The following is a 20,897-nucleotide window of genomic DNA, read 5'->3' as shown; positions in this document are numbered from 1 at the left end:
GAAGCTGCAGGGAAGAGCAGACCCTAAGATCCTCTGACACGATTTCACAAAACCAGAGCCAACCGCAGCGTCAATGCTAGTCTTTATACGAATGGATGAATGTAGGGAGTGATGCAGCGCAACCAAGATGGCTCGTATTTCGGGGAAGCCTCGATACTAGCAGACGATTGAAGAAAACAAAGCAACACCAAAACATACTCTTTTCTCGATTCTGAGGATTCACGTCTGAGAGGTCATTAGACCATCAAACCTAATGGACGAGATTGGAGATATTGGAGAAGCGTGTTTGCTCCATATAAGGAATCTAAGTTTTGCAGAGATGGAATCATCCGACGCCCAGAATTGCATTAGAGGACATTATAGGCCTGGTATCAATTCATCCTTCGAGAGGATTATTATCCCAGGTAGGCGAGCGACGATCATAGCGAAAGACAGCCAGCTGGAGCATATGGTAATGTCAGTGTATGACCGGCCCAGTTTATGTTTGGCGCCTCTTTAACATGGGCATTTATAAAGATATTGCTCGACACCAACCATATCATGCATTCGACGGTCCAGGGGAATTGACTCCTGCGTATGTGTGTGTTAACGATGCCCGGAAAGGGCTTTGTGATTTGTGATTTGTGATTTGTGATTTCGAGGATAAACATGAAGATGCTCGCAGACAAGTATTAACAGGAGGGTGGATGCATCCATACAGCAAGTAAGATAGATGCCATACAATTAATACGTAGGGGATAGACGGATGCACCTAGGACGGTACGCAGGGTTGGATGTCCCGCTCCCGCAACAAGAGCCAAAGCACCAGACAGCACTGCACTGCACTGCACTGTACAATCCAACAAACACAGCAACGCATCAGTCCATCCTGACCCTTGATTTTATACAGATGCGTGGGTAGGTAGCTAGTCGAACATATCAAAATGGCATGGCATGGCATGGCATGCCAGAAACAGAAACAGAAACAGAACCAGAACCAGCACCAGCACCAGCACCGGAACCAGAATTAGAACCATAGCCACAGCCACAACCACAACCACAACCACACAACCCGCAGCTCTCATCATAGCTCTCATCATAGCGGCATCCATAGCTACATCACATCACATTCCCATAGAGATATATATAGATATATATACATATATACATATATACATATATACACATAGATATACCGCACCACCTATATGATATAAAACACCGAACCACAAGACTTCTCTCTCCTGCCAAGCGCACCTTGGAAAAGGTCTCAATCATTACCACGACTAGCTGTACCGTATCGACGGTAGGTGTGCACACATGTAGAGAGAGGGAGGTGTTTCTTCGCTCCCTCGTTACCTCACGCCCTGGGATTGTGAATTGATCGTGCTTCTTCGGGTTATCGTCGAGAATATCCTCCTCGTGATCTGATCTATAATCGCCATCTCTAATCCGTCCCCTTCTTATAAATCATCTCGATCACTTTGATCCAGCCGCACCGCACCGCACCGCACCGCATCCAACGCGCATTCTCCTCCCACCCATTTCTCGCGGGTTCGCTGGTTCGCTGGTTTACCGTTGCCGTTACCGTTGTCATATATTGCTATATTGCTATATTGCTACATTGCTACATTGCCGTGCCATCTCGCTATATCGCGACATAATCCGTATAATAACTTGTTATAATATATCATTCAATATACGACACCCATATAGTCGATCAATTAATTCATTCATTTTAAGCTCAATTTCTCATCCTTAACTTTAATTAATTCACTGCAAACAGCAGCACACCTTTCTTCTAGCTTTTTCGTTTCGTTTTTTTACTTTCCATCTTCCTATTCCATACTCACATTCGTTCTCTTCAATTGTGTTTTTGTTTCACTTTCCGATCTTCATTAATTCATTCGCAATTCCGCATTCATCAAATGCTCGTCCAGCGTACCTCTATCTCTACACATTTGCAGCTATCGTAGCTTAATCCGGTGAAATTTCATACTAAACTTCACATCCATTAAAACCCTCAGCTTCTGCCGCATGAATGTTTCTGGAGAACCTAATCATTCATATTTGGCTTTGCAGTCCAGCTTAGCAAGAGATTTTCAATTCGAGAGAAAAGTTATGAGATGGCGCCCAAAGAATCTCGGCGAAAGAGTTTAAGTCTCCTTTCCAGAGCATCATTTTCAAATCTCGCCCATATCAACACCGACGTCAACAATGGCAGCGCAGGCGACAAGGAGCAGAAGGATAAGAAGAAGCTGGGGAAGAGAACTTCGATATTCGGCAGTCTGACACCGTCAATGTACATCGACACAGAAAATACAAGCCACAGTCCTACCAAAGCCGACGCCCATTCACCCAAACTGCGACCGCGGACACTACAAAAAGGCAGACCAACTTCATTATTCGGTTCCTTGGGGAGAAGGTCGATGACCGATGTGGACGAGGATAAGGAGGTTACAGGCACAACTCCTGAATCTCCTGAAGAGGAGTATCACTATCTTGCAGCGGGCATTCTCAATGCGAGCAGCGCTGTTTCGATACTTCACCATGGCGAAGTTCAGACGACGACTTCGATGTTTAGAAAGAAGAAGGAATACCTTGTCCTGACGGATACACACTTGACACGGTTCAAGAGCATGGCGCGAGCCATAGAGGCATTTCCTAACATACAACCGGCGCACTTGCGTCAATCTCATCGCCAGTCATCTACTGCATCGATAGGGTCGCTACAAGAAGTACAGTCTCAAGCTTCGCATACATCAACGGAGGGCGAAAATAGAATCCCCTTGGGTCAAGTTGTCACAGTCTACAAGATGGAGGATGGACGGCCATTTTTCACAACCGAGGTCGTGTTTTTAGACGAGGATTACCATGGAGTAGGATCCATTCAGCTTATGTTACATGACCCAAAGGACGCAGATTTATGGTCTACTTCGATAAGAGCCGCTGCGCAGAAAGCCAGACTTATGATGCCGGAGCCATACCCCGAACGAGTTGTCCGATACCTTGTTCAGACCCTGGAGGGAGTTGACGACTACGACTCGAACCATTTCCAAGTATTCAGGGTTGTCAAACGAGCTCCATTGGCAAAGGGTGCACGCTCTTCTTCGGACGACCTTCAAAAACTTGGATCATCGGTGTTCTACATGGTTATTGGTATAAATCGATTGCATCTGATACCCCTCCCAGACTTTACCCTGCCTTCCGGTGCTCTTTTTCATCCAAAATCAAGTCGCACTTCGTACGGCCTTGTATCCCTAGTTGCAATGAACGTGCAATACTCTGATGATCGATTTGAGCTCGCATTCAGGTGAGTTTAGATCTCTTAATGTATTTCATGCTCACCCTCGGAAATCCAGATGTGACATTTGACGGTTGCGAGTGCCATTGTCTGTCCTAGCATGGCAATTGCAGCTCGTTATGCCTGATATTATTCCTGTATCCGCGTTGTGCCTTTATATGAAGCAGGTGTAAACACCTGCATGTATCTAAATAGCCCATACATTCAGTGACCGTACATCTTGGCAACAATTGAAAACGCAAATACAGAGACTAATGCAAGCATAGAACACCACTTCAGCAAGCCAAGATGCTCGAGTTAGCAGCTTCAGCCACGCATGACATTGCTGTGGTCATATTTCAAGCCATACAGTATCTCAAACCAGCATGGCTGGACTACAACTTCACGTTTAACGGGCCCATGCGTCTATTAGAGTCTAGTGACATCCCTCTAGTTCACGAAGAAGAGGAGTATGGGTGTTTTGATAGGACCCTGGTTGCTTATTGTATGGCCTACAATGTAAGATATTGCTTGTGTGCTTACGAAATTTACCTGGCTGACATAACTAGTGTAATCCCGTGAACATAAAATATGCAGTCGATTGGAATGTTGAGGATGCTCCAGAATTTCGCCTCTACCCTCCTGCCATGACGGCTAAATATACGATTTACGAACTGCTTGCTATTTTCAGGTCTTTACGATATAACGAATCTTTTCGCTCAATTTCTTTTGCAGATATTGATCTTCATTGTATGCATGGTATTGTGGATTCCTACGGTATAGATCATGTAGCGTGGACTACTCGGATGGGAATCGCGATAGATACCTACTTTACCATGAAGCCACAGGATGGATCACTATTGTACCAAGAAGTTCAAGCACTTGCTCTGAAGTCGCTACAACTTCGAAAGGTAGATTTCAGTAATGCTCTTCCCAGAAGAAGACCGCGAGACACTTTTGATGATGAAGGTGGTGTTCTACAGAAAGATCCGGGTTGCGAAATTACTGCAGCATTGATGCCATTGTGCCGTGCACAACTGACCGATGTCAATTGGATTGTTCTTAACGGAATTGAGTTGGGAGAAACGGATCTCGATGCGATGATTCCTGCGCTTAATAATCCAAAAGCTGAGATCAGGGCGATCGAGTGCTCGCGCTGTGGCCTTAGTGATCGTGGGATAATGCAACTCTTGACTCATCTGGAGCGACAAAACCAAACACTAGAGTGCATCAATATATCTAACAACCCCGGGAGAATTCTTCTTGAACGATTTCAAGTATCCATGAGTCGTTTCTCGCACGTTCGCAAGCTCGATCTTTCAATGATTACTCGTACATCTGGTGATCAACCACTTTTTGTTCCTGAAGTTATGCTCTCTTGGAGGTTGGAGGAATTGATTTTGAATGGAATTCCTGTAAGTGTGCTGCCCTTGTTCTGAAGCATCTTGCTGACTTGACAGGTAAACGATCAAACTTTGGATACAATTTCTGCCTATCTTACAAGTGATATGTCAGATCAACTTCGCACCTTACAAATGGACCAGTGCAATTTGAGCGGATCGCATGTTGCTCTTCTCATGAGAGCTATGACTCGAGTCGCTGGTCAACCTCGTGACTTGGAGCTTCACGTAAGTGCCAACCGACTTGAGAAGGGGATAAGTGATTTTGTGAAAGCTATCCAAGAAAATTTCACTCCCACCAAACTCGTGGTTCGGATGATCGAATTTACAAAAGAGGATTACTTCAAGCGATTACTGGAAGCCCTGCGCACCAATACTACGATCCAGGTCCTGGATATTTCGAAAGCTTCCCTTCCATATGATGCAAGTCCGGAGACATGTGAAACCATGCAGAGGGTTTTCGCCGAGAATACCACACTTGAGGACTTGGATATTTCTGGAGAACAGGCACATCTGGAGGTCACGCGATTCGGAATAGGCTTAAATCAGGCGTTGACTGGTCTCAAAAAGAATAGTACTTTGAAATCTCTTCGTATAGAGTACCAAAACTTAGGTCTGGAAGGAGCAAATACGCTCTCCTCTGTTTTGGAAGAGAATAGGGGTCTGACGCATATCTTTTGTGAACACAATGATATCAATCTTCAAGGATTCACCATACTCGTCAATGCTATCGCAAAAAATCACACTGTTCTTGAAGTTCCTTATATGCAAGACGATCAAGACATCGCTATGAAACGAATGAGTGCCAGCATGAGGGATACACGCCGCGCCACGAGCTCTTCGGGCCGTGAAAATCACCACGTAAAGAGTTCAGTAAAGCGGACGTTGAAAACTTTTGGGGTTGGGGTTGAGAAGCCTGTGAAACAAGAATTAACACCTCAAGATGTTGATCAAGTGGTAAAGGTCTTGGCCGAGAAGTGGAATACGGAGATTGGGAGACTATCTATGTTCTTGGAAAGAAACAGAAACATAGCTATGGGTGTGGAAGGGTACGATCCTGTTGAAATTATAGGCGAACATGCTATGCGTCCTACTACTGCGATGAGTGACCGAGGGATTTTAGAACAAGTTTTAAGCAACACGACGCCTAGGATTGAACTGGGAAATCCAGTCGAAATCACAAATGATCGATTTTCTGGTATGACGCCATTAGCGGAGGTACTTAATCCCATGGAAATGGAAAACGAGAGGCCTGTCGATGAAAAGGACAATATTCAATTCAAACGTATACATTACAAACGCAGTAAGGATGGAGGTCTGCTGCCTGATTTACCTTCTTTGGACAGTGAAAATATGTTTGGATTGGAGGAAAGGGAAGAGGTCCAACTTAAACCTAAACGCATTTCTTACAAACGTAGTAAGGATGGGGGCTTACTGCCTGATTTAGGGTCGTTGGGCAATGAGAAGATGTTTGGATTGGAGGAAAGAGAAGAGGTCCAACTTAAATCTAAACGCATTTCTTACAAACGTAGTAAGGACGGGGGCTTACTGCCTGATTTAGGGTCGTTGGGTAATGAGAAGATGTTTGAGTTGGACAATGGGTTGTTTGAAATGGAATCTTGATTCTTTGATTTCAGATTTAGTACTTTTGTATGGTTCATTGTTGCGATATTTGCTTGCTTTGAGTCGCGTTGCATTTGGGATGGAGTTACGGAATTGGTTTACTACTTTACTCGCACTAAAAGCAAAAAAGTGAATGCATACTTGCAAGCGCGCGTGGCATAGAATACAGCTATACAGCTAGTAACAGGGATAGGGAATACTCTTTACTTTTGTCTCATGGTTGGATTAATGGAAAGGTAGTCGGGAAGTGCAGTTGCATGCATATCTGTATATTGAGGAATGGACGGATTGGGATGGATGGCGAGGGATACAATCATTGAATTGGGTGAACTTGACTATATTAAAGATACAGGTAAAGGAAGGGGAGGGAAGGGTGTTTTAGGAGTATTTATGCTTGTTGCATCATTCATTGATAGGCGTTGGGAGATTTGGATTTTGATAGGGCGTTAGGAGCGAGATTTCGAGATGTTGAATAGAGTGCTCATGCACATATAAACTAGGCGATTGGATTGGTGAGGAATCTTTGTGCTTGGAAGTATGTTGAATATATTATGAAGGTGGATGGATACACCAAATGAGCATTCGTAGATTTATGAATTGAATCGAGAATCAATTTTTTTCTACACATATATATGTTTACTTTATCGTCATCACTAATCTGGTATTTCTTGGTGGGTTCATTCGCATTCTGTTCTGTGTTTGTGGGTACTCATCGGTTTTCGCTTATTTGGTGTTGGGTTGGGTTGGGTTGGATGGTTTCCTATATGTCGGGTTGAATGGGTATGTGTATGGCGGTGGGTATGATTGATTGATGAATTGATTAATGGATCGATTTCATGAATAGATGGATGGATAGATATAATAGGATATATAGGTATATTTCTTCAAGAGTTGAGCAGTGGAATATTAACGATGTGGAGATTGAGGGGTTGAGGGGTTGAGGGGTTATGATTTGTTGTGTTATTTGAGCTATTTTATTTTGATTTTTGATTTTTGATTTTTGATTTTGATTTTGGAGTAGTTGGTTGGATTGTGTAAATGTAAATGTAAATGTAAATGTAAGTTGAGGGATTGTATATGTGTATGTGATAAGTTGGATTTGGATTTTAATATTGAGAAGATATACGCGTTTTGGTAATAGGGAGAGAATTGGTTTTTCTCTCCTTGTTTTTTTTTTTTCTTTGTACCTCTGAGAAATTCATTGGAATTAATAAATGAATAGATAAATGAATAGGTAGAAAGTGAAAGTGAAAGCTGGCAAGTGTGAGAAAGAAAGAAAGAAAGAAAGAAAGAAAGAAAGAAAGAAGAAAATAGTTCCTTCTTTTCCTTTTTTCTATCTTTTCCTCCTTCTCTTTTTCTTTAATTAATGAATCAAATAATTCATAAATCGATATTCTACTATTAGAAATTCACTATTACTATTCAAGTATTCTAAACAAATAAATGAATAAACTAGCCGATTATCAATGTGAATAATCGGGATCGATAGATCAGAATAGAATAAAATAGTATAAGATAGAAGTTTGAAACGTGCGTATAAGTGTGAAAGGGATTTGATAGAAGGTTATATATATTACATATGATTTCTTTGATTGAGGATATGTGAAGTTGTTTCATATTTGGATTTTTCTTTTCCTGTTCGGGGGTTGAGTCTCTAGGTAAGTAGGTGAATATATGGGTTTTACGATTCCTCGCACTGGCACTATTACTTGCGCTCTCGATCAATCAATCAACTGGCTATACATACTTCACCATCCTCATCATTCCCCCCCTTCTCATGGACATACCAATAAAAAAAAGAATCAAAAATGCACACTCCCGACCCCACCACCCCCAAACCACAAACCCTCTATTTCGCCTACGGTTCCAACCTGTCTCTCGCGCAGATGAAAATGCGTTGTCCGGACTCGATTTTCGTGGGCATGGGTTTGTTGCAGGATTATCGATGGATAGTGAATCAGAGGGGATATGCTAATATTGTTTTTTGTGGGGGAGAGGGAGAGGGAGAGGGAGAGGGAGAGGGAGAGGGAGAGGGAGAGGGAGAGGGGGCTGAGTCTGAGTTTGGGTGTGAGGAGGGAGAGGAAGGTAATTTGGAAGACGGGAAGGATGCCGAAAACAAAAATAAAAACAAAAACAATCCTCCACCCGCCTTTCCTCTACCTCCCCCTCCCCCTCCCCTCAAAGCAGCAAAAGAGACACACTCCCCCCTCACCCCTCAACCCCCCATCTACGGACTCCTCTACACGCTCTCCCCCCGCGACGAAACCCTCCTCGACACCAGCGAAGGCGTACCCTTCGCATACACAAAAATTCATCCTCGCATCACTCTCCTATCCGTCTCGCCAACACTTTCCGCGCCCGCGGTTTCATTCCTATTGTCTTTATTTCCCGCTTCCGTTTCTACTTCTTCGATCACTGGATTAGCATCAACATCCCCATTTACATATCCCTCTACCTCTCCATCCTTCTCCTCCTCTAAACCATCTCACCATTCTCCCTCCACCACAACCACAACCACAACCACAACCGCAACCGCAACCACCTCGCAGCAATCTCTGCCCCTTCAAACCCGTGCACTAACCTACATCGATACCCAGCGCACCACTCCTTCCGCCCCTAATCCAGAATACATCACGCGCATGAATCGCGGGATTCAGGATGCGCTTTCCAAGGGGTTTCCTTCATCGTATGTACGAGATGTGATGCGTGTTTACATTCCCGCTTGCGAGATGGGAGGGGGCGTCTGATGATGGCGATGGTGGTGGTGATGGTGATGGCGGTGACGGCGATGTGATGAAGGATTTGAAAAGTTAACAGAGAGATGAAACAGGAACTTGGCTTTCATAGATGGATTCCAAAGTTAAGAAGAGACAACCTATACCTTATGGCTTGTCTAGATTGCAGGATTTTAACACTCAAAGTCACATTGAAATAATGGATCAAGTACATTTAAAACATATTTTTCTGTATAATTTTGAATCATGATGATCATATCGGCTACTACCCTATATTTGTACACTTTGAAATTCCATCTTTCCATTCCGCCCCCTTTGAATACATTGTTTCATAATGTCCGCCTTCATTTTCCATTGCCCCCTAAAATGTACCTGCTTGCCACCAAAAGAAGAGATCAACCAGTGATTTCGCAGTTCACTCCTCCCGTCATCCATGCGTCTATGTTATGTACCCTTATTATGCCTAAATCCATAGGAAGCGTTGGGTATCGTGTTTCGTTACGACATCAAAAAAAAAAGAAAAGAAAATGAGAAAAATGTGTACAAGAAAATGAATATGCTGAAAGTAGAAACTCCAATACGATGCAATGTCCAGCGCTTGCAATGCATTTGAAGATATACTAACTTAACACATGTGCCACAAAAGATTTATCAATAACCTAATCAAGTGATTGGGTTTAAAAATGGGCTGAGTAACAACTCGTCAGCACTTGGTCGTTTAGTATGTTCAACTTCAAAAGTTGAAGCCAAAAAGATCTTTGCATCGGGGCTAGCCTCATCCGGTACTGTAGGACTAATTCTTGCACCACCAATCTTGAAGATGGCCTGCAGTTGAGAGCAATCGGGGAATGGGTGAGTGCCTGTCATCATCTCAATGACAAGGCAGCCGAGCGACCAGATATCTGCTTTGCGTGTATAGGCGGTTTGTTTGACGACCTCAGGTGCCATCCAGAAGACAGAACCTTGTAGAGAAGGTCGGTTCTTGTTGTTGCCAGGTCCATTGAGAAGATTTGATGCCTCAATCTTCTTCGAGATTCCAAAATCAGAAATTTTGATTCCACCCTTGTTGTCAACAAGAATATTTGCCCCTTTGATATCTCTGTGAATAATGTCTTTACCATGGAGATAGGCCAAGCCAGTAACGATTTGTCGCACAAAACTTCGAATTAAAGGCTCCCCCAATGCTCCATAAGAATTAAGCATGGTTTGAACAGAACCACCAGGTACATATTCGAGGAAAATGTTGAGATGTTTGTCAGATGAACTTGCTCCAAGGTATTGGACGATGTTGGGGTGCTGGAGGTCGCGGAGGAAACTGATCTCGCGCTTCAAAGCGTCAATCATACTCTTTTTGCGAGCATCGTTTTTACTGTCTGTACTTGGCGAAGGTGTCTCGACTTGCTTGACCGCAAGCAGTTCACCAGTGACAGCATGCAGAGCCAGGAAAACACTACCAAAGGAACCTTGACCAATGAGTGCACCCTTCATCCATTTACTGTCATCCCAAGAGTCACCCTGCAGGAAACTCTCCAGTTCCTCATCCAGTTCCTCACCATCATTATTCAGAGCTTGAGTAATCTCTTTCAGAGAATCTCCAGCTTCTGTGCTGCCGTCTTCAAAGTAGCTATCTCTCACGCTACTTGAATCGTCGGTAGTTACATTAACATTGGTAGTGTCAGATCCGCTGTCAGTCGCAAATGAGACATAAGATTTGCGATTTGGCTCGGTTGGTGATTCTTCTTGGACGATGTCAAGTAATGAAGAAGCTACCGAATCTCTAAATCGACTACTAGTTGCCCTCGAAAGGTCTAATGGCCTAATTTTTGCTAATTGGCTATTGCCCATGAGCCAAGTATCGGCAATTGTTGGCATTGGAGGTGCATCAGCTACGCTCGAAGCAAAGCTCAAATTACTGGCAACGCTCAAACGACTGTTGACCTTACTAAGACGAGTGGATCTCCGCAATGAAAGTCTGGCAGTACGATCAATCTCTTCGCGAGGATGGTCGGGGAAGTATGTCGTCAAATCCGATGTGATCAATTCACTTGGAGGCCTTTGTCCAAAGAAGTGACGTAGACCGCCACCTTTCTTGCTGGCCTTATGTCTTGAGCTCTCCCTCGAGTCGGCTGGCAATGGCCTTTCAAGATCCTTAGCCGCATTATATACATTACGTTCCCTCTCGGTAATGGACAAATTTGATCCAGTGGATTGAAACGAGGCGGGTGATAGTGGGTGCTGAAGATTGTCATTCCAGGTTTCTCCGAGCATTTTCTGAACTTTGAGTTGACTGCGCTTGTTATCAGATGTTTCAATGGCGCGATTATGAGTTGTGGTAGCCTCCTCCAATGCGATGCTAGCGGCTCGCTGCAGCTCGTCGTCACCAGGTTCGCCTGCGTGTATCTTTCGCAAGATAAGTCGGTTTCTTTCTGCCCTCTTTTGATCTTTGATGATACGCCAGAGTTCGGCTTCTGGCAATCGACGGCATTGGCTAGGATCCGGATCAACACCAGCAAGAACCCAGAAACAATAGTTCCGATCGTGATCCTCACGGTAGCCAAATTTTCTCAGAGTCAATCGCATTACCTCGTCACAAGAGCTACAATCTGCAACCTTGACCACCTTTGTGACACCTTTGGAAGATATCACCCTGATGACATCTTGGTTTGTTGGCAATGAAGCCATGAGTGAGCCGTCGATACTGGGATTGGCTCGAGTATGTCCAGTAGCTAGCCGAGCTATCTGTGGTTGTGTGGGATCAGATGGAGTGGTGGGACGTCTTCCGGAAATAGTTGCAGCGCTGCCTGGTATGCTAATGTTACTTGATCCATTAAAGTATCCTTGGTTTTGGTCTCGCTTCATTTGTTCTGCCGGGCTCATGATACCATATCTTTGCTGTTGTCGTACAGGCCGAACTTCAGAGTTTGTTAAAGGTGAGACAGGTCGCGAAACTGGCTTGCTAACGTTCTCGGGAATCGCTGTAGCGGTATTGAATGTATCAAACTGCCTTGAGAACCTTTTATTGGTAGATGTAGACATGTTCCGACTTGCGGAGTTTGTGGGACGAGGTGAACCAGAGGAAGATGGAGTGTGTGCAAAGGTATCCAAGGTCGCAAAAGAGTCCTGTGATTGAATCATCAATATCGATCCGCTGCAACGAGAAACAAACGGATGCTTACCCTATTTCTTTTCTTCTGATTGGCATACGCCTTGGTCCTGAGCTTCTTGATGCCCAAGAATAAACGAACGCGATCTCCTATCTTTTCAATGCCCATTTCCTGAAGGACTGCTTTGTCCATCTCCAAAAGATTCTCGCCATTTATATTGTTCTTCTTGAATAACTTCTCATAATCGCCGCAGTTGACACTCCTTAGCCAATCGCCAACTTGATCCTCGTCCCATCGTTTCGCCGACTCTGGACCGTCAACATCTGAAAACTCAGATTCTGTAGGGCTCGCGAATGTTTGATTTGTGGCCAACATGGCGGGCGCTCTTCTACTCGACTGAGCAGTGGCCGTTTGTGAATTAGAAGAGAAGGAAGACGAGGACGGGCCCAGCGATGCGGGAAAGGGATTCTTTGAAGCTAGCATTGCCATTGCGCGGATGTCATTAAATAGGCATGAAGCTGGTTGTTGATTAAATGTACGAAATCGATTTGGAAAAGCAGGTGCGAATTGGGAGTGAAAGTGGATAAACTTGGCGAGATAATTATTTGCGAAAACGAGACAGAAAAGCTGAGGTCCGGCGAATGAATGCAAAGATCAGATGGCAGTTGTTTGTTTGAAAGGTTGAAGATCAAACGCTTCAAAGGGAGTGTCGAGAGGGTGGATGGAGCGAGTTGAAGTGGTGTAGGACTTCTTTTTTCTTGCGTGGGTAGGTAGGCCGGTACTTTATATGTATGCGAGTGAATGCTCAATTGCTCAATGATTGTGTTGCACGGTATGCCGTTCCTTGTATGGCCGATATAGATCTTCCAGGATCTATTTTAATAAGAGTTTATAGATATAACACCTGGTAAAGATCTATCGAAGATTCGTGGGCCGTGGAGTTGGGGCGGGATAGAATTTAAAGAACAGACACTGCGAGGCAGGAGGTGGAGGTGCTGGAGGGCTGGGTAAGAGTAATGCCAGTGCAAGTACAAGTGCGTGCGAGCGTGCCCATGTGAGTGGGATTTGGGATTGGGGATTGGGGATTGGGCCAGTCTGAGGTGGATTGTTGTTGTGAGTTAAGTTTTGAAGTGCAAGTGGAGAGGCTCAGACTCAGAGGGGAATCCAAGGAAGGTGTTGAGGGTATGGATTAGGAATAGGTCGGTCGGCGTTTCCTCAAGAAACGAGGAAGAAAATGGATTAGATGAATAAAATAAAGAAGAAGTGTCAATATTTGCACGTCGCTATAGGCCGGCTCACTTCGATCCAAGCTTGCAATGAATAATGACCGACCGAATGCTTGGGTTTCGCTTTATTTATTGCCTCGACGCAAGTCAAGTAAGGTCTGATTCAAGGTTCGACGCTGATTGAAGGGAGCGACGACTGGCTTCACCACGCATCCACGAATCCACGATATACGAACTTTGATTAAGGTCTTTTCTGAGACAATTATGGACGCGGCTGCCAAAGTAAGCTATCACGCTACGTTTTGCATGAGTGGATCCAAGGAAAAAAAGGGAAGAGAGGCGATGAGTGAGGATAGTCAGACCCGTTCTGATTTGCCTTGGGATGAAGATGAAGGGAACAGGGATTGAACAGACATGTACATGCTAAGGCAAAGAGAGGAAAAGGCGTAATCATAAGATTAACTCAATATGGTCAAGGGTGGAATGATTATGCATCTTTCAAGCCTTTTCCCAGAGAACTTTTTGCACAGTGTGGAGAATGTAGATACTAGCAAAGTGTGCTTTGCTGCTTGTGATTATTGGGTAGATGGGTGTGGAGTAGACAATTATAGACAGGTAGACAGGTAGACAGTTGTAGACAGTTATGGACAGGTAGACAGTTATGGACAGGTAGACAGTTATAGACAGGTAGACAGTTATAGACAGCTAGACAGTTATAGACAGCTAGACAGTTATAGACAGTTATAAACAGCTACACAGCTAGACAGCGAGTTTTACTCACAACTTTCCTTACCGAGCCGCCTACCTACTTATTCCTACTTAACTCTTAGCACCCTGCGGTAAGCCCGTATGCGACTTGAGCTGCTGCTATCTGCAGTTCTACTTTGGACTCTGCAACTAAAATCATTCTAGATCGCAGCAACTGATGGAGGAAGCATATCAACATAATCTAACATTCCATATCGGTCAAAATGCGTCGGAAACTACTGGGGATGCGATGCTTCTACTCGGCAAACATGTAGGATGACTCCAAATGTTTCTCCGGAAAACAAAACCGATTCATCTAGATCATGTGAGGTGGGGATTGGATTTGCGTTTCTGTTCCTCATTACGAGGGTGAAGACTCAAGAGAGAGAGACCTTCAGGCCAGCGGGCTTAAAGACAGAGAGGGTCTGAGGACGATAGATAGGGCTTCATCCAAATTTATTCAACTAACGAATACCGTTATCGATACTTCTAGTGAGTAACCACCACTTTTCCCCATGCTTTGAATTAAAAAAAATAGATGGATGAGGGACGATGGACGATGGACCCTGGACGATCCAATGTTTGAGGAATTTCGGTACAGTCGGTCTGTCTGTCTGTCTGTCTGTCTGCTTGTCTGTCTGTATGTGTGTTCATCCCCATCTCTCGAGAAAAACAAGGAAAGACATAGCGATCCCAAAGGCCGCACATGTACATACAGTATATCCTACCAGATTTCTACCTTATGCGCTGGCAACAAATTTTCATGCAATCGGTGGGTAGGTAGTCAGATGAATATAAAAAGCTGAATACTTTCATAAATCTTATTTGTCGGGATAAATAATTTGCCTCTTTGCCTCTTTGCCTCTTTGCCTCCTCCCTTCAAAATATCGCACAGTCTCAACTTTTTGGTCGTCCTAGAGACGACCCCGATCTTCCACTTTCAATTGGTTTCGGCATGGACTCACGGCGTTTGATAGTCGCTGATTACTTTTACCTAGAGAGATATGAAACGCCCCAAAGTCGGTTGGTCCAAATAGCTTGTGCGCGCGAATGGTCGGGGGAGAGTGGCTCCGGAAAATAGCATCATAAACCAGACAGCCTTAGGGATCTTAGCTGTCAGTGCCAGAGAGGGAAAAAACTTAAAAAAGAAAGTCGGAAAAATACTCCAAAGTGAAGCGTCGACTAGTGTCAAATGGTAATTCGGAAAATTGGAGGGTTGTTCAGAGGTACCGCATCATCTGAATATTCCACAGACTTTATATCTTCTCATCTACACAGTACACTGTGGACCAATACGTGGTATGTCATGCCTGCCCTGCCTACACTACGTACATGCCATTGTCGTAATAAGAATACCCAATGCGAAGATGGAGAGAACAGAAGAACCATTCGTAGGATCGTATTATCAGCATGAACCTGCCGATGAGCTCTCGCTAAACCGCCGTATGGTTATGGCTAGACCATGCATCACTCCAGTGGCGGCGACATCCTGCGACTGCCCATTACAACAAGTTTATCTTTCCTCCGACCTCCAACCGTAAGCTACCCACACTTTCGTGCAATCCACAATTATACAGAGCTACTGACTGCCCACATGATGATATATGCCCTAATCGCGAGTAGCATCGAGCCCAACATGAAAAGGGCCCAAAGGCAATCGCCGGGTGAGCAAACTATCTTGACGATAAATAAACAACCCTTTTCGGAGGCGAGGGTCGCTCCTTGATTTGCCGCTGTCAATGGGCGTGATAGAATACCGGCACCATTCAGTTGGTGATCTTGATGATGATTCTGTTTGATGTTTGAGAAATGGTCCAATGATCTAATCCTAATGACCGTAGATCAATTATGAAACTCCAAGGGTCGCGAAAGCATTGACAAAAGATAGGAGGAGCTCTCTGGACCAATGGCATTATTCGCTAGAGCATTAGTCTTGGAATCCATACGGACTTATTCGAAATTCTCGACTACCGAGAAAAGGAATCATGTCGTGAACACTTGTACATAGGTGCTACTTTCATGTACTCTCATGTACTCTCATGTAACTCTGTTTTTTCTTGGAAATCAAAGGTTACTACGTTGCTTTCAAAAGCCGCAAAAAGATCCTTCCAGATGCGGATCCATAAAACATTGATATTCGGTATGCTTGTTTCAACTCCTCTTTCGCGTCGTCTTTGGCTTGTTTGACAAAGTTTTTACGCATCATCAGTCTCGACGTCTTCCTTTCTTTTGGCCTGGGTCGGCCGTACAACACAAAGCATCATTTCCTTTCCAGCATGATCTACACTATATCTGAAGATATGAGCTCACCTGTTGGAGTTCGTCTGAAGAAGAAAGAAGATGCTCCTTATCAAAACTCGTTTCATGCATTCTTAATCTCTTTTTCTCAATGCTACATCACGGTTGCCTCGATATCCCCTGTCTCTCGACCTTTCTTAGCCTATCATCTTCTCCAATATCTTTTCATTCCTACTGATCTAAACATAGTATTGGTGGCATGTGAAGCCCCCACAAATCGAAATATATTATAAACACTGTTTTCCTATTTTGGCTCAGGGGTGGTGAAACCTCCGCCCCCATTTGACACCTTGACTTTCCAAGAGCCGGAGGAATTTTGCGTCCCTGCCCTGCCCATGGAAATATATCTTCAATATTGCTGAGCCAAGATCCCCCGAAATTCACTGTGCTCACAAACTCAATTCCCAGGCCGAGGGGGTTCCAAACTTTTCCTGCTGACGTTTGACTTCGTATTCAAGATTCCGCACAGATGGACAAAAATCGGCAACTCAAGAAGTGGACTGGCTTAGTCTGACTAGCAGGTTCCATACCAGGTCGTCCCGCCGATACAGATTACAATTATGCTTCGCATTGGGATCTAGGACTACCCCAGTGGGATTAGTGGGAGGACCGGGAGAGGGTATTTACTCTCTCCCGGAAACCTCGAGACAGCACGACAGATGCTAACGACCTCGGACCACGAGGGTTGTAGCTACCAACACGTACCGGTACCACCAAGAGTGGTCGTAAGCTGCAGGAAAATGTATTCAGATTTGACATACGAGATGAATCATGCTGTGGAATCCATAGCCATTTCACGAGTGCGTGCTTCGAGGTGACATCAGAGAGTTGTCGTTTTGGGTTTAGATACACAGCCTCGTAGAAGTAAAGATCAGCTGTCCCGTACCGGCAGTGTTTGCAATAGGAGAACAAAAAGTATTATTTCTGTGGAAAGGGTAGGTCTATCATTTGTCATTGTTTAATCCTAACCAGACCTGAGCAGAATTCTTCAGCCTGAAGGAAACTCCAAGTTGTATGTTGTAGAACTTCAAATTAGATGCTGTATATAGATACACCGCATTCAGGATGATAAAATGCTATTACCCGCAAAATAAGAAGCCTCGTATCCCTCACTCTGCACAAGGACGATATAAACGATAGTGGTATGACCGTTAATCACGTGATATCAATACGGCCTACCATTAAGTCACCAAGTGCAAGTTGAAGCTATGGCTTGCCAGCCTTGGACAGCGAATTACAGCCTTGGGCTCAACGACCATGAGGTAGCTCATATAACAACGACGGATGGCTCTCGACCCGTCAAGCGGCTATGTAGCCGCAAGAAATCTACAAGATCTCAATCTCAATGAGATCGCGCTTCCAATATTTAATGTCGAAAAAGTACAACTTCAATTCTCTATAGCCTCCGACTTTGTAGCGGCGCAGGTTGCAAACAATGTCCTGGTTCTGGCACTTTCGAATGGCAGGATTCTCCGAATCGACCTGGATAATCCTGCAGATATAGATGGTGAGACTTTAAGCCCTTTCTGTCCCTTTGACCCGCTAGCTGACTGTTAAACTAGACATTGACCTTCCTAAAAAGACCTCGGAAGTTGGAGTGATACGGCGCATGTTTCTTGACCCAACAGCTTCACATCTGATCATATGTACTTCACAAGGGGAAAACTATTACCTCCATACACAATCCAGGCAGCCCAGGCCCCTTTCACGACTACGAGGTGTATCGATAGAATGTATTGCCTGGAATCCCTCGTTACCGACATCCTCGACCAGGGAAATACTTATTGGGACTTCGGATGGAATGATCTATGAAGGGTATATCGAAACAGCTACGGAATTTTACCGTAAGGAGGACAAGTACCTAAAAGCCCTTATGAGGCTTCCAGATGGACCTGTTACTGGACTATGGGTGGATCTTGTTACTGGTAGACCTGACGCCAAAGAAGTTCGACGAGTAATGGTAGCTACACAAAGTCGGGTGCTTCACTTGATAGGCAAGATTGGCCGGGTGGCACATGAAGGAGGTGCATCAATATTTACACGGCTTTTTGAGACGGAACAACCCACGGTTCATGAGTTGTCTAGGATATCTACAACTGCAGCTTCTTCTCTTGTAGTGTCTCCAAATCATCCCGACTCTGCGTCTATGGAAAGTTTGACCCCAGATCGTACCTTTGCATGGTTATCATCACAAGGTGTATACTACGGTACATTAATGACTACACCTGCAACCTCGGATTTGGGTGCAAGATTGTTTACCGAGGCGAAATTGCTACCTAGATCTCAATTGCCAGCTTCAGAGAACTCGATGGGTCGCAAGAAGCCAGTTCCAGATTCAATCGATTCGATTGCGTTGACTCAATGGCATATTCTTCATCTGATTGGGGGGCGTGTTGTTGCCGTTAATCGACTTGATGATAGAGTGATATTTGATCAAGTGGTCTTGGAACCTGGCCAACAAGCACTGGGACTGTTCGCTGATCAGGAGAAGAACACATTTTGGCTCTTCACTACACAAGAAATTTATGAAATTGTTGTCACAGACGAAGATAGAGATGTGTGGAAAGTTATGCTGCAGACAGAACATTTTGATGCAGCTCTACGTTATGCTAAAGGGCCAGCTCAGAAAGATGCTGTAGCCACAGCATCTGGTGACTATCTCATTAGCAAGGGCTCATATCTCGAAGCTGCAGGGGTTTATGGAAAGAGTAGCAAACCGTTTGAACAAGTTGCACTCACATTCGTTGATAACGATCAGCAAGATGCCTTACGAAAGTATCTCCTTACAAAACTCACAACTTACAGAAAGGCCTCAATTATGCAACGCATCATGATTGCGAGTTGGCTTGTTGAGATTTTTATGTCGAAGCTTAACTCCCTTGACGATATGATCGTCACTAAAGCGGAGTTATCTGAGAATTTGAATCCCACAGAGACGAGAAATCAATTAGACACAATTCGAACTGAATATCAAGATTTCGTCACAAAATACAAGAGTGACCTTGACAAGAAGACCACCTACGATATAATCAGCAGTCACGGCAGAGAAGATGAACTCCTTTTCTATGCTAGTGCTGTAAACGATTACAATTACGTTCTCTCCTATTGGATTCAGAGAGAACGTTGGAAGGAGGCGTTGAATGTATTAAAGAAGCAGACAGCACCGGAAATCTTTTACAGATACAGCAGTGGACTCATGACACATGTAGCCACTGATCTTGTAGATATTCTTATAAGACACTCGGACTTGAAGCCTCGGAATCTCATTCCAGCCTTACTGAACTACGACAAGTATTTTCAGGGGTCTCTCTCTCAAAACCAAGCCATCCGTTACCTTCTACATGTCATCAATCACCTAAACTCAACCGATGCGGCCGTACATAATACATTAATTTCAATTTATGCCTCTCATCCATCAAAGGATGAATCGGCCCTCCTTTCATATCTCGAATCACAAGGTGATGAGCCAAGTTTTGATTCAGACTTTGCTCTTCGACTCTGCATTCAGCACTCGCGAGTTCAATCATGTGTACACATATACAGCACCATGGGACAATATCTACAAGCAGTAGAACTCGCTCTCGCACATTCAGAGATAGATCTCGCCTCACTCGTTGCCGATCGTCCTCTTTCAAATCCTCCATTACGAAAAAAACTCTGGCTCGCCGTGGCCAAAAAAGTAATTTCTCAATCAAATGGCATCAAAACCGCTATTGAATTCCTCAAACGTTGTGACCTTCTCAAAATCGAAGACTTGATTCCTTTCTTTCCAGATTTTGTCGTCATAGATGATTTCAAGGAAGAAATATGCGCAGCGCTCGAAGATTATAGTCGTAATATCGATTCTCTCAAGAAGGAAATGGACGAATCCTCTCAAACGGCTACTAATATTAAGATTGATATTGCCGCCCTCGATCAACGCTATGCAATTGTGGAACCGGGTGAAAAATGCTACGTGTGCACCTTACCGTTGCTGAGTAGACAGTTCTTTGTATTTCCTTGTCAGCATGCTTTTCATAGCGATTGCTTAGGCAAGAGAGTTATGGATCAGGTGGGAGTTAGTAAAGCAAAGAGGATTAGAGAAGTGCAGATGTCGATCAGTAAAGGCATGGTTATGGGAGCGAAGAGGGAGGCGCTGATTGCAGAGTTGGATGGTTTGGTAGCTAGTGCTTGGTAAGTTTTTCTATCATATTGGTGGCGTGTCTTGTCTTGCTAACTCAAGAAACAGTATTCTTTGTAGCGACTTTGCTATCAAACGAATTGATGAACCATTTGTTACGTCTGCTGATGATATAAATGAGTGGGCATTGTAGGTGGATATGGCATTACATATATTTAATATGCTAGTTTACCTTAGTTGATGCATTTGGGAGGAGTTTCTTTGAGCAATTAAATAGATATTTATTATGATGAAATTTTCTACAACTTTTACGCGTCTTTAAGTTTACCAAGATAGCAAATCAAGTGAAGAAAGCAATATCAAACTGACCAGCCATCACACC

General features: G+C 44.1%; 4 protein-coding genes across 5 annotated transcripts; 3 read left to right on the top strand and 1 right to left on the bottom strand.

Moving 5' to 3' along the window:
- Nucleotides 1–1,408: 1,408 nt before the first annotated feature.
- Nucleotides 1,409–6,912, top strand: BCIN_03g02650 (hypothetical protein). Of its 2 annotated transcripts, XM_024691834.1 has the most exons (5): nt 1,409–3,292; nt 3,342–3,490; nt 3,550–3,781; nt 3,832–4,677; nt 4,723–6,912. In XM_024691834.1, the coding sequence occupies exons 1-2, from the start codon at nt 2,106–2,108 to the stop codon at nt 3,352–3,354; spliced, it is 1,200 nt and encodes a 399-aa protein (XP_024547607.1). In that variant the 5' UTR covers nt 1,409–2,105; the 3' UTR covers nt 3,355–3,490; nt 3,550–3,781; nt 3,832–4,677; nt 4,723–6,912. The 2 variants fall into 2 exon arrangements, with proteins under 2 accessions (XP_024547607.1, XP_001555033.1); XM_001554983.2 differs by lacking the exon at nt 3,342–3,490.
- Nucleotides 6,913–7,866: 954 nt separating this feature from the next.
- BCIN_03g02640 (hypothetical protein) lies at nt 7,867–9,227 on the top strand. Its single transcript, XM_024691833.1, has one exon. It carries the CDS (start codon nt 8,094–8,096, stop codon nt 9,030–9,032), a length of 939 nt encoding a protein of 312 aa, XP_024547606.1. The 5' UTR covers nt 7,867–8,093; the 3' UTR covers nt 9,033–9,227.
- Nucleotides 9,228–9,235: 8 nt separating this feature from the next.
- Bcste11 lies at nt 9,236–13,668 on the bottom strand. The gene is made up of 2 exons (XM_024691832.1): nt 12,197–13,668; nt 9,236–12,140 (listed from the first exon to the last, which is right to left on the bottom strand). Exons 1-2 carry the CDS (start codon nt 12,611–12,613, stop codon nt 9,684–9,686), a joined length of 2,874 nt encoding a protein of 957 aa, XP_024547605.1. The 5' UTR covers nt 12,614–13,668; the 3' UTR covers nt 9,236–9,683.
- Nucleotides 13,669–17,619: 3,951 nt separating this feature from the next.
- Nucleotides 17,620–20,886, top strand: Bcpep3. The gene is made up of 3 exons (XM_024691831.1): nt 17,620–17,902; nt 17,958–20,568; nt 20,624–20,886. Exons 1-3 carry the CDS (start codon nt 17,680–17,682, stop codon nt 20,706–20,708), a joined length of 2,919 nt encoding a protein of 972 aa, XP_024547604.1. The 5' UTR covers nt 17,620–17,679; the 3' UTR covers nt 20,709–20,886.
- Nucleotides 20,887–20,897: the final 11 nt, after the last annotated feature.

This window comes from Botrytis cinerea, chromosome 3 (assembly GCF_000143535.2).
Source record: "Botrytis cinerea B05.10 chromosome 3, complete sequence".
NCBI lineage: Eukaryota > Fungi > Ascomycota > Leotiomycetes > Helotiales > Sclerotiniaceae > Botrytis > Botrytis cinerea.
Note: the sequence above shows the minus strand (reverse complement) of the source record. Positions and strands in the feature narration are given on the sequence as shown.